Raw genomic sequence first — 13,420 nt, 5'->3', positions numbered from 1 at the left:
GAGTTCAGCTCTTACAGGGTGGGGGGAGAGGCGAATCATTATCTCGCAGACAGAGAGGGGAAGAATCAGAGGTGGAGGGCGGCGGGCCGCGATAGCGAGGGAGAAAGGCCTCACGTTGGGAAGGAGACACACCGATAAAAGAAAGAAACCATCAGCCGAGCAAGAGAGAAAAAGGGCCTCACATATTGGCAAAGAGAAGTCAGGGTCTCTCTGCTTTGCATTTCATTTACATGACTGGCCGTATCGACCAATCGGATTGGGAGCAGAGCCCGTGGCTTAGGAAGGCGAATAAAGACTCCAAATGCCTTCACTGCTCTCATCCCTCTCTCTCATAATACCCTGTCTGCCCCTCTTTTCTCTCGCTCCCTCTCTTTTCTCTCCTCGCTGTCATAATACCTTTTCTCTCCCATTCTCCGCTGGCTGGCGCCGCACTATAAGCAGACCCTGTCCAATGTGATAGTGGGATGAGGAGAGCGGGAGAGGCGACGCAGGGATGAGTTTTTTCCCTTTCTTTGCCGCCTGCCACCCATGAAAGCCAAGGAGGGAAGGTTACTCTTGTGTGTTGCGCATCCGAAGGTGTTTCTGCACGTGCGTGCTCTTTTTAGATGGAACGCAGACACGTGCAGGCGTCCCCGTCCACACAGGAAACTACAGCTGACAGGACGACTGTAGAAGTACCATACGTGCAACAACTTATGTAACACTGTTTCCCAACACCCCCCCAAGACTCACCGGAAGTTGCAAAAGGAATTACTGACAATAAATTATTTTATTTATTTAGGCAGTGCTGCCCAGATCCAGTTCTGGGTGGCCGAGGTTTGCTTGGAACAAGTTTTTCTACCTGGTAGGACAGAAATCCTGGCTGGATTACGGCCCTCCAGGACTGGATTTCCCCCTCCCCGATCGAAGGCGCCCTTTAAATATGTTTGCATCCCGTTTTAAATGTCGTCCTTTATCATCTGTTCTACCTTTATAACATCGACACAAGTCATGACGGCACCATGTCACCCAGAAACACCGAATGCCTAAAATCACGTGTGAATCATCTTAACAGCACAAACATTTGAATAATGTTTGCAGACCTGACATCAGAGAAGCCCATGCTCGACTCCAGGCAGGTCTCACATTAAAAAGCAACTATTTAAATCATAAGGACGCCCCACACACTCACACGGGCTTGCTGGGATCTTTTTTTTTTGCCATATTAGAAGCTGAATGCTCCACCTTCCACCAGCCTCCGTCTACAAGAGGGAACCTTTTTATTCCCACTAATACGTCAGTGTAAAAGCAGGAATGAGAGGCCCAGTTACACCAGTAGCTGCCCCCCTCTGCACACCTCACTGGCCGGCACATACGCACGAACCGCCTGGTGCATGCACATTAAACCCCTTCTGGTCCACCCGCCATCCAGACTGATATATAGAGGTTGAGGCCCCCACCCCCGCCACACACGCACACCTCACTCCCGCTACACTCGTCTCTCTGCCACCCTCACTGCTGTTAATGATCCATAACAATACCTTATTTGTCAGGGAGGAATGTTTACAATGGGATGGGCCCCCCCCAGGCGTGCGAGCCCCTCCTTCAACACCGCAGTGTGTCAGTGTGCCACCAATTACCGAGCGCAAACTAAATGAGGTCATAGCGAGATGGGGTCATTAGCAAAACAAACCTGTCGGCCCTGTGGGGCATAAAAAGGCGTGGGGGGGGGGCGGTGTCAATCAGAAGCCTCCAACACTGATGCTACACCCTGATGCTACAGGTTGCTACAGGGGATGGTTTGGTCCAAATATGTCATTTTTATTTCTTTAGAAGCAGCGAAAGCACTGGATTACATCACGCACTCAAATCAAGAGTAAAACTGTCCTTTACATTAACCAGCACAACTCTGACAGCACAGACTGTCCTTAATTATATCCCCCTTTAAAAGGTGAGGAATCGTTGGAAAAAACGACTCTAACTGCAGACAGATTTCATCTCCCAGGTGATGAGTCTGCATATGTATATATTTATATATATATATATTCAGGTTTAATCAGACCAGTAGCCCATAATTTTCTTCGTTTCACTCCAATCTGGTCTTTGGATTTCATCGAATTTGGCTGATATTGGTATTTTCTTTCTGAACTGGCTTGAGAAATTCTCCCTGACACGTATGAATGCATCTTTTTTTGTAAAATGACACTTAAACACACCACAAAGAAAACAAGAGGCCACAGCTGCTCTTAATACCGGCGACGTTCTGATGAGGGTCGGCTGACGTCAGCGTGTTTTCGAGAGTTGAAAAGTAGGACAACAGATTCTGTTGTGGGTGCCAGGAGAGCCGGCGTGGCAAACACCACCCTCCACACACACACACTCACACACACACACACACGCATGCATGCTGACACGTGCGTGGAAAGACGCTGTCAAGAAATAATCCATTGCTCTGAACTCTCCTCCTGACAGCGTCAGTCATCACAAACATCATCTGCCACGTCGGCCATCCTTCACCAAACTGGGAAAAGGCTGAAGTTGCTACAGGCGATTAGCGGCGATGCCGTGCGTGTGCATGTGTGTGTGTGTGTCCTTTGTTGGCTGAGGACATATTTGTGTTTGTGTATTTCCATTGTGACGCGTGTAATCCGCATGCTCTCTAATCCTGGAGCAGGTGGCCAGGCGTGTGGCGGCGGCGGGGGTGCAAAGGGGGCACACTCCTCCTGCCCCCTCGGCCACTAACACACTTACACAAATGTGATGATTGATCCATAAACCCACAGACGCATCAACGCTCTTCGGGACACCCATCGAGACAAACACCTGCACACACACACAAGCGTGCGTGTGCCTGTGTGTCAGGTCCGTCCCTCCATGGTCACCTCCTCCCTACACGCACACACGCTCGCCGCTGCCATTAACAGGTGGGGAGAGAAGAAGGCATCTGCCATCGAGGCTACCTGCCTCTCCATCTGCCCAGTCAGGAGGAAACAGGAGGAAGACGGGATTTTACTGAACATCCAGACTCCCTTTCAACACATCAACGTCCAATTCTCAATTCTCCTTTGAACTTTTAGAAGAATAAACTTGTGCGAACGGCAAATAAACAAGAGAATCAACGGTTTTCACCATATAGCAGTTAGCAACAGCAATTTCACTGGAATGATTGTAAAATCTAATTTTTCCCCTCGTTATTACAGCGTAATTACATCCATCTTTGCTGATTATTATCGTGTTGTGAACATCATCCAGTTGGTTCATATGCAGAACTGATTATTTCTGTAAACCGCGATGCTCCGCGAGGTGCTGCTCTGCATAGCTGCTCCCCACTTCTCTTCTTCCACTGGGAGGCCCCTTGACCTTTGACATCTGTATTGTCAGACAAGTACAGGAGAGGTCTGACAGTTGAGGGCGGCATTTAACAACTCAATGTGACCTTATTTTGAAGACGGTGTATCCTTCTAGGAACAGCTAACGCCACAGGAGCCCTTCAGATGCTGCGGAACGCCGCAGGCCTGTTTTTGTGCCATTGTCCTTTATCTGAGGAGCGTGGATTGATTACACTGAATTGATTTTTCTGCATTTATGTACGTTTGATGTTCGGCGTGAAGCCTTTTATTGCACCGGTCAATCCCAGTTTTAATCAGAGCACTTCACTGGTTTCCATCCACTCGATTTACATTTAAAACAGCTTTTTTGAGGGTTAGGTTGAAGCTCTGGGTTTCTCTTGTGTAAAATTGCCCTATAAGCATCTGACTGAATGGTTATTTTAGGTTTAATAAAGTTTTGCAGGTTTATTGTGTAATCCCTGATACAACATAACATAAGAGGTTAAAATAATAGGGGTTTTGATCATTAGTAATGGCTCCATCCTCTCTCGTCTCTCCTAGCTTCCTAAACAATACGTCACTCAATCATCTGTTAGCATCAAATGCTTTTAGCTCTGGTTTGCGGATATAAATTTGGCTATTAAGTGCATGTAATCTGTTATTACAACATCTCCCTTTGGCTCTTTTAAGAAGATTTATCTTTTTTTCCAGCTAATGGTCTGTTCTTATAGGAACAGGAGTGCTTTGTTGGCTGAATGTCCACCGTCAACATAATCCGGGGTTGCAAAGTCCTAAGCTAAATGGATGCTTTGGAGAAAAAAATGGGAGGAAAAAGACATAAATAGGCATTGACATTCGTGAACCACCAATTTAGCGTTTATTTTATTTTGCATATGCTGGATTGTCTTTAAACCTATAATGAGATTTCTGACCTCTGCGATTGTGTCTGTCTACCCATGTTTTCTGAAATGTGAACATTTAAGCATTTTTTTTAATGAAAAAGTGCCTTTTTAACCACGCGGACGTGCAATTCCAAGAGAAAACCAAGCATGCAGCGCACCACATTTGCTACACAAACACACCAGCAAGAGCACGAAAGCAGCCTTTTATATCCAGAAGACCACTCTGCAGGTCCAGGGGAAACTATTTTTTTCAGGTGTTTCCAGCTGATAAAGAGCCAAACATATATTAAACATGCTCCAAAACCTAAAACTACTGGGAGAATAAATTGGTGCAGTTTAGCTGCGAGTCCAATTTGAGCAAATGAGAGTTTCAGAGCTCCAACACCAGTTACAAGGGCTGTGGAGCAGCACATCATTAATTCTGGATATCTCTTGCATGTTCCAAATGTGTTATTTAGAACCCTTTCATTCCTCCAAAAGCTCACGTTCAGCATTTCTGCCCTGAAATGTCCACCAGCCGAGGGGACGCTCTCTGTCCTCCATCAGGGATGCCGCTTCCTTTGCAATCAACGCAACTTCCGCTGCCCCTCCGAGTGTTTGAAGCAATTAAAAGAACATTCCGCCTCACTTTAAGTCCCATTAAAACGCCGCATGGCAGCGTTCAGAATGTGCATCTGATAGAACTGAGTTTAATCCCATCAAATAGTGTAATCCGTGTGGATGAAATCACGCTAAACGCGAGGTGGCTTAACGCAGATCGAGGAGGTCTGGGAGAGTGTTTAGGTTTGCCCATTTACCATATCCTCAACCGCCAGTCTAATGGAGTACAGGAGCGCTATTGTCTCATGGATTCAAATGAGATTCCACGACTGTTGTTGGTGCAGATGAATTATGTATGTGTTACTGTGCTGATATGTGATAGACATCATCTCTGGGGGAATGTAGGACACATGCTTATGCATAACAAAAGATTTCGGTTGTATTCTCACCCACAACTTGGCCGTTTAGCTCCCATTTTCTCTTCCTAATAAAACAAACTATTCAGCTCATCTGAAGCAACTGTTGCCAGAGAATTGGGCCCGTATCCCTCTTTATTAACATACAGGATTGCCCCAGAACTTTCCCTCAGTCTTTTCTTCTGGAAAGAGAAAACAAAGTCACGCGGCTGCTGGCGACCCCGAGCATCTGGGAGTTCATTTAAGATATTGTTTGACACCTTTTGAAATGGAGATATTATCCAATCCAAACATTTGGTGGGTCTGTTCTGTAGATCTGACCCGTATGGTGTTGAGAAGAGGCCAGAAAATCCTGATCGGTTGTTTAAAATCTCTTTTTTTAGTTGTCTTTCAGGGTTGTCCTACTTTTAATCTAAATCAGTATTAAATTTTTAAAAAAAAATACAATAAAAATTCGAAGTGAATGTATCGATTTTACATTAATTCAATTTGATGTGCAAAAAAAGTTCTGTAAAAATAAAATAAAATAAAAAACATTGACTTTATTTTGTGTTTTGAGTTATTCAGTAAAAATGGAACGAGGCCCCCGGAAGTCACTGGGAGAAGTGGGTTCATTTTCAGAGTGGATCTCTCAATGAGAGAGCTTAAATCTGCCACCATCCCGGCAGATCACCGGAAGTCCGCAGTTCAGAGCTGCTGTTCGGGACGAACCTCCTCTAAATGTGCGCGCTCCTCCACTAAAAGGAGGCTTCCTTCTCTGATTGTTTAACATCCTCAAATATGATGAGGGGATTAATAAAGCGCGTCTGTCGGGCCCATATGTCCCCCTTTAGTGCCGCTTGTGCTTAATTAAAACCAAATGGATGCTCTGGGGCCCCGCTCGTCCTGCAGGAGGACCGACTTTGGCCGAATCTGTCCAAAACGTCTGAGTCTGGTTTTAACGTTTGTACATCGTCTCGATATAATTAAAAAGATTTTCCGGATTGCTGTTTTTTACTCATATTTTAAGGAGGAACTACAAGTCGTTTTTCGTGCCTCAAAACCTTAAGAATTCAGATCCAACCCGAGATATTTTGTTAAATCTGTGCGTCTCCAGACGGCCTTGAGCCACAGTCCACATTAGACGCGGGCCAAGCGGACAATAAAGTCCTTGGAGGTGAAAATCCAGAATTCTGAGACTGTCACGTCCTAATTAGACCGATAGCACGACTCGGTTTTTACCTTTAATCCCCGCACGAGTCGTTGGATTAATTCACGCACGTTTCTCCCGCAAAATCCGTCTAAACACGCGTCATAACGCGCGGCACTATCTATCTATCTATCTATCTATCTATCTATCTATCTATCTATCTATCTATCTATCTTGGATTATCCCTCTTTACGAGACGGGATTAACATAGTTCTGCCATAATTCACATTCCATTAGAAATGAAGAGTTTCACTGGTACAGAGATGATAATTAAAGCCAGTTTTATGTCGACAAAGAAGGTTTGAACATTCAACCACATAAAAATTGTCAAATGTTAGGGGTTATATTGATTTCCCCGCAGATTATGGCAGCGTGTCGTGTGGGTATTTTGTGGAATAAACACAGATTAGATGGATTTACACAAGTGTTATCGTGTCTTCTTTATTGTCATATGTTTGTGGCCTTTACATGAACCTTGCTATAGACTTGATTTACCCTGCAATCCCTATTTTCATTCAACTAATGGAGCCTCGCAATAATTTACCAGTTCACAGTTGAGACATGGAAACAAACCCGTCAAATTCACAGTTGTCTTTGTGGTGTGGGGAGAAAAAAAGTGTACACAGGTACAAAGAAGCACAATTTAAACAGAAATCTAAAAACTGGGAAATGTGTCAAAACATAGAAGGACATTTATGAACACGCGCAAATGGACTGATTGTCTCTGTAACCTAAGATTAAACATATTTCTCATAAATTAATAGTGCATCTGTGTTCATATCAATGCTGCTCTCTATTACACGCACACTTTACGCACACGCTCACGCACGACGCTTTGATCAAAAGGGCTTTTCAGCGTTTTCAAAAGAAAAAAAATTAAAAGAAAAGACAAGAGAGGGGAGTCTTTAAGAAGCTTAGAAGAAAATCTGACCTATTTCTCAAATTCCGCCCAGTCAGGCTTTGGATCTTTTAAGTCTTTTGATTCTTTTTTTCTCCTTTTGGTCAACTCATTTGTTCCGTGTCCTTGATCAAAGTGGAGGAGAAGTCAGTGTGAATGTTCAATAAATTAACCCAACAAGTGAGACAACCGGCTGCCAGTCCTCTGCTGTGTCCGAGGTAGAATTTGGAGCTTGGAGAAATCGCCAGCTCGCTGCTCCCAGCCTCGGATTTGACTTTTTTGTTTGTTTGTTTGTTTTGCTTTGCTTTTTTTTAAATTCACAGTTTGCAGTTCCGAGGGTGTCTTTTATAGTTTTCTCCTGTCACAACACTTGGAACTTCCACGCTGCCTGGTCTTTGTAATCCAAACAGTCGGCGTTGAAATTGAGCTTCCACGACGAGGACGTTTGGTCCTTATAGTCCAGACAGTCCCCGCTGAATCCCAGCCCCGCAGCCCCGTACGCAGACGAGGACAGGGAGGACGCGGTGCTCAGGTGGTTGGACATCCCGTTGTTGCCCATGGGGCTCATGGTGGAGCCTGCGGCGGACAGCTGGTGGTGCATGGGCGAAAGGTAGGAGCCGCAGTCCATCCCGGCGAAGTAGGACGAGGAGCCCGTGTAGCTCTGGTTGTAGGCCGGCGCTTGGCTGTAGGTCATTGGGTAAGAGCGCTGCATGCAGGAGGAGGAGGAGGAAGAGGTAGACAGCGGGTCGGAGAGCGGGGAAATGGACGCGGGGCTCCAGATGGAAACGGGCGCCGCGCTGCCGCCGCCGCCGCCGCCGCCGCCGCCGCTGCTGCTCACAGGCGGGAGAGAGGTGCTGGAAGGCGGGGTGAACTGCCCGCTGGCTCCGCTCTCTGAGCTGACCTCCCTCACCGGAGAGGACTTCTTTTTCAGAGGCTTTGCGACGGCCTTGTTCTGCGCTCCGGACTGGGTCTGCTGGGCCTGCTGGCGATGCTTGGCCCGTCTGTTTTTGAACCAAACCTAGCAGAAAAATATGCGAATATTAACAAACACGGCCTATTTTATCGTAACTACACTGGGTGTTCTACTTATCACAAAATAATAAATAAAACAGAGTAGTTGTAATTTATTTCATTGTGATTTATATTTCATGTTCAAAAACAAAAAAGGCAAATGTCTCAGGGGGGGTTCAGTAATATCACGCTCACCTGCACTCGGGACTCTGGCAGGTTGATCTTTAAGGCCACCTCTTCTCTCATGAAGATATCAGGATAGCGAGTCTTGCCGAACAGGTTCTCCAGCACGTCGAGCTGGGCCCGAGTGAAGGTCGTCCTCTCCCTTCTCTGCTTGCGAGGGGTTGCTGATAAGAAGAAGGAAAATCGATTATTTACATCTCTGGTATCAGTAAAAAGTTATTTTCGTAGCCCGGCAGCGACGCCGAAGCCGCAATTTATCTTTAAAATGAAAAAACGGTTAAATCACTTGCAAACTACCAGCACAACCTGACTTTACTGTTGCTATTTTTTATTTTTTTTACCTTGATATCCCACTGAAGGGTGCAGCAGGTCCACTCCGGAGGTAGATAAGCTCAGTCCGTTCACCGTGTACGGCGGCTGCTTCAAATAGGACATCATGCTGACGGCCGGCGAGAAGAAAAGCCCCCCAAAAAATGCCAAAAAAAATTGTAATCCTTGCTGATCCGCGCACGGATGAACCTGGAGAAAGGCGCAAAGCGGAGAGGCAAAGGTTACCCGGACTCTGGTGTATTTTCACGCGCAGCCTTTACGCACCGCGGCAGCTTTAAAAAGTGGGCATCCTCGGGCGAGCTGGGCTCTTAAAAGGCGAGTGGAGACCCCCAGCTGTCCCTGCCGGAGTGAGGATGCTCTGTCTGGCTGACAGGCGCTTACGCCATCACCCCCCCTACACACACACACACACACACACACACACACACACACACACTAACTGCTACTATAACCCCGCCTCTTCTCCCCCTCCACCTCTCTCCCAAACGCACTCCTCTTCGAGCACCAAAACAAAACATTGTCGTTAAAATGCGCACAGGCGCTGGGCCCCAACCGGGCCCTTGATTAGCATATACCCACAGGTTAGGCGCAGCTTAATAGACAGCTGATTGGGGGGCCATTTGCAGAAACAAAGCTCACTGTTGACTGATAAGTAATGCTGATAACAAAAGACTTTAGGAAACAAACAAAGAGGTCGATGCTGCAAACTGCGCGCTCCTGCAGCTCCAGCCGAGCATCTTCATTTATAGATCCCCAACTATTGTCGCTTCCCCATAAAACTCTTGTACATTGAAATGTAACTGTAAATTATAATACGAAGGGGAACTTTTAACAAATAATTAGGAACACGGAGGCATTCCCCCGAAGTGAATGCTGACATATTACTCTCCTCTGAGCGGCCCTCCTCCCGCACGCACCCCCGCCCCGCACGCACACACACACCCTTTCCTAATGAATTGCTCCCAGTAATTAGATTTGGAAGGCGAGACTATCGAAAAGTGTTGATTAGAGAGAAGCATTTAATCTAAATAAACAAGGAGATGACCCACTAAATTTGCTGTTAAAGGAGAAAACGTTTTTACCCCGAGAGTCATTGATTTCCGCCACTAATTGTATTATTTTTAATGTTAATAACGAAGAAGTGATTGAGTAATTAAAAGCAAACCTTTTAGAAATCGGTAATAAATGTAATGCATTAATAATATATATATATTATTGATTGTAGTAAACTAAATCAAAGCAAAATTATTTCAGAAAAAACTCACAAATGTTAAAATTGTTGTTCAATTTCTGTCTTTTTTTAGGTTGTAAACTAGCATTATTACAAATAATAACCTGCTTGCGTGAGGTTATTAAACCCATAAACGAGTAATGCGCAATAGGCTTCATCAGAAGTTTATTTTCATTAGTAGCTAATTAGTTTTACCATATGCTGCTGTCTGGATCCACTGCTAACGTTTTCAGTGACACCTACCTGTAGAATAAAGTTCCCAGGACGGCGGGGGGCCGTTTTATATAGAGCCAATAACGGCCACTCGATCCCTCAATCTGCCACCTTTTTCCTCTTTGCTGCCGTTTGCGCCGCATCCGTTCAATAACATGGCCCGCACCCATGCCATTAATTATGATTATTATGGGCTGCGGGAGGGTTTCTCCTGCTCTCTCCACGTCTTTCTGTTCCTTCTGTAAGAAATTAACGAGATAATCCGGACGGCACGCGTTGGCCTGATTACATGACGCCAGCCACGACTCCGCATCCAGACCCCCGCAATTTTCTGCGTCACGAAAATAAAACAAAGCCTGGTATTGTATTTATCAGACCAGCTGACTGCCAGACACCCCCCGAAACCCCCCAGCGCATCCACAAACCGACAAGACGCACATTATTATTATTATTATTATTATTATTATTATTATTATTATTATTATTATCGTTGCTGTTGTTGTTGGCAATAGTAATAAATGATCATTTATTTTATTAAATCTGATATCATATTTTACTCCCACAGTTATTTCAATTAAATAAAATAGTGCTAATCAAGACTCCAGTTGGCCTTTTTATCCGCTTGAAAAGGTCCAGAGTTTGTAGTCAAACCCCAAACTCGAGTGCGGCCATTATCTGAAGAGGAGCTGCTCCACGTCCGTCATTAATCGCTCGAGTGCTTCTTTACTTGCGAGTCTGCGGTCCGGAGCAAAGTTTTTTTTTTTTTTTCTTTTAAAAGAACTCCTCCTCAATTAGCTCGCCCTGGGCTTTAAGTTCACGCCGACTAACTGTTAACACTATCTAAAACAGGCCCTGTAGCTACTGAAATGCTCCAAAAACCGCAAATTAAATAAGCCACTTACTTTAATTGCCGATATTTAACAGTTCGATTCAAAAACAAATCTCCAATCGCCCAGTGTTTTCAGCAAGGTTGGTTCCCTCTCGGTGGCTTGTTGGACGTGCATAAGAGATGCTCAGTATTTATACACAGAGAGGCAGACTGCCAGAAATTCCACCCACCAATGGAAAAGAGAGGAAATATGATGGACGGAGGTGCGCAAAAACGCAGCTGCTTCAGTCAAGCATTCTGCAGGTGGCCGCCATCACCTCAATATTCCACATATCTTTCAATATTATTATTTCAAGGCCACTGAACCGATGAATGCATGAAACAAATCCGACCAGAAGATTTAAAGCCAGCAGATTTAATTGTCAAAAAGCGCTGAGCAAGCAAAACCGAGGCAACTCTGTCAGCGGGAGGTGAAAATAACTTCCCCGTGGATGTGTCACGGTTTGATTCTGTGTAACCCTGTAAAGGAGATTTAAGAGAGGGGGGAAAACTCGGTCTGAGAACCTCTACGCCCCTCACACACACACACACACACACCCCACACACCCAGTTTATAGCTATTACACTTTAAAAAACAAAGATGTTTTTCTTTCATTTCATGGAGGAACTTTGGCCTCATGGTGCGGCCCAGGATGGAGGTTCCTCCCCAACAAGCAGCAGGTTAGAAAACTAATTAGGAGAAAACATGCCAGATGAACAGACTGTGGGGCTGCTGGGCTCTTAGACACAATCAATACGTTGCTGTATGCACTCCAGTCTTTATAGAGTCCCCTATCATCGTTTATTAAACACCTCAGGTCAAAGATGGTGGCGCGGAAGGAACATTTGTTGATTTTATGACACCTTTTTCTTCTTTTGGCAATGCTACTAATTATAGTAACAACGCTAAACAGCATTTAATTATAACAACTGTTCATATTCCTGTAAAGCAGCACGATAGAGTTTTCCCATTTACCCCCAGCGATCCCAGTTAAACAAACAGCCTAAGCACACTTAAATGCTATCTGGTTGCCTTGTTGTCCCACAGCTATATGTTTTTGGCTCCCGCCGAGTGCTTTCATCTTTAGCTCTGATATATAATTCATCAGAAAATATCTAATAGCCCTGGGGAGTGTTTGAGCTAAACGGGGCCGTGGTTGTAAAAAGGTGAAGTCGCTTGTTAACGTCTGTGGCGATGTGCCCTCCCCCTGTCTGCGGGCCAATTGATGAAGTCACGGTTTCTCCTGCTGTCAGGGAGACGAATTGAAGGCTAAGAATCGTGGGACTGAGATAGCGCGCTCTCACACGCAGAGCTGGATAATGCCGGCCGGAATGAGGAGGGTCTGATGTGCTGCCTGCTCTGTTTTCCAGCAGCTTTTTTTTGTTGTTGTTTGCTGCCTAACATCCCATAATATCACCGTTTCTCACATCAAAACCTTCCCCCGGAGTCTCTTCAGTGGTCCATCTCAAGGTCAAATCAATGACAAATCCCATCTGCTGGAGTCACGTATGAAGGCCTGCTTTTGACCATCTGCACCTCCAAGTTTGCGCCGATAGATTTATTGATGGACACGACGGCGGAGGCGATAAACTCGTCAATGCTTCTACAACAAACCAAAGCGTCCAAACATATTGAATTACCATATTTCCAGGGCTCCAGACGGGAGGTGCTCCTGGCACAAAAAGGAGAAGACAGACAAAGGATGTAAAGGCCTCTTTATTTTTACCTTTTTCATGTTAAACACAACCTGCTGCGATCGATTGGCGCCAGTTTTGCTTTTCACACGCAGTCAAATCAGATGTTTTGGGATGTAATTTTGCAGATTTGGACACACCACAGAATGCTGAATGCAGATAAATATGTTAATAATTAAAAGTCGTAATGAAATGGCGCGAGGATGTGATGGCAACTCCGTGATTGGAGCTATAAATTGTCCTAGTGACACGAGCACGCTTGTCCATGCGTCCTCAGCTTCAGTCTTGAGTTGTCCATCATTATCCTACAGTTCAGGGTTGATTATCACTGTTTTGTTTAAAGGTCGATTGAGGAAGACGAAGAAAATCATTTATTTGTCTTGCAGTGGGGACATTTTCCGTGTCGCAACCGTCTAACGTTAAACTATCTAAAAATTGCACGTGCAAAGTGCTTGTACATGGATCCATGACAGTGTTGGTTGGAGAACCTGACAGGAAGGAAAGTCCGGTTGATCGGATCAGTGTCACCAAAGCTGCTCTCCAGAGCAGACAGGGCGTCCGACAGGGGTGTGAGTAGATGTGAGTTGGACCAGGACCCTTCTGTCCCCCACTTCCAGAGGACAGAGGACAGGCAGG

At 45.3% G+C, this 13,420-nt stretch overlaps 1 protein-coding gene across 2 annotated transcripts; it reads right to left on the bottom strand.

The window, feature by feature from the left end:
• Nucleotides 1-6,775: 6,775 nt before the first annotated feature.
• LOC101066953 (homeobox protein OTX2-A) lies at nt 6,776-11,216 on the bottom strand. 2 transcript variants are annotated; one of them, XM_003971532.2, is made up of 4 exons: nt 11,124-11,216; nt 8,789-8,966; nt 8,460-8,611; nt 6,776-8,271 (listed from the first exon to the last, which is right to left on the bottom strand). In XM_003971532.2, exons 2-4 carry the CDS (start codon nt 8,883-8,885, stop codon nt 7,615-7,617), a joined length of 906 nt encoding a protein of 301 aa, XP_003971581.2. In that variant the 5' UTR covers nt 8,886-8,966; nt 11,124-11,216; the 3' UTR covers nt 6,776-7,614. The 2 variants fall into 2 exon arrangements, with proteins under 2 accessions (XP_003971581.2, XP_029705894.1); XM_029850034.1 differs by lacking the exon at nt 11,124-11,216 and adding an exon at nt 10,252-10,502.
• Nucleotides 11,217-13,420: the final 2,204 nt, after the last annotated feature.

The sequence above is a fragment of the Takifugu rubripes genome, chromosome 16 (assembly GCF_901000725.2).
Source record: "Takifugu rubripes chromosome 16, fTakRub1.2, whole genome shotgun sequence".
Taxonomy (NCBI): Eukaryota; Metazoa; Chordata; class Actinopteri; order Tetraodontiformes; family Tetraodontidae; genus Takifugu; species Takifugu rubripes.
Note: the sequence above shows the minus strand (reverse complement) of the source record. Positions and strands in the feature narration are given on the sequence as shown.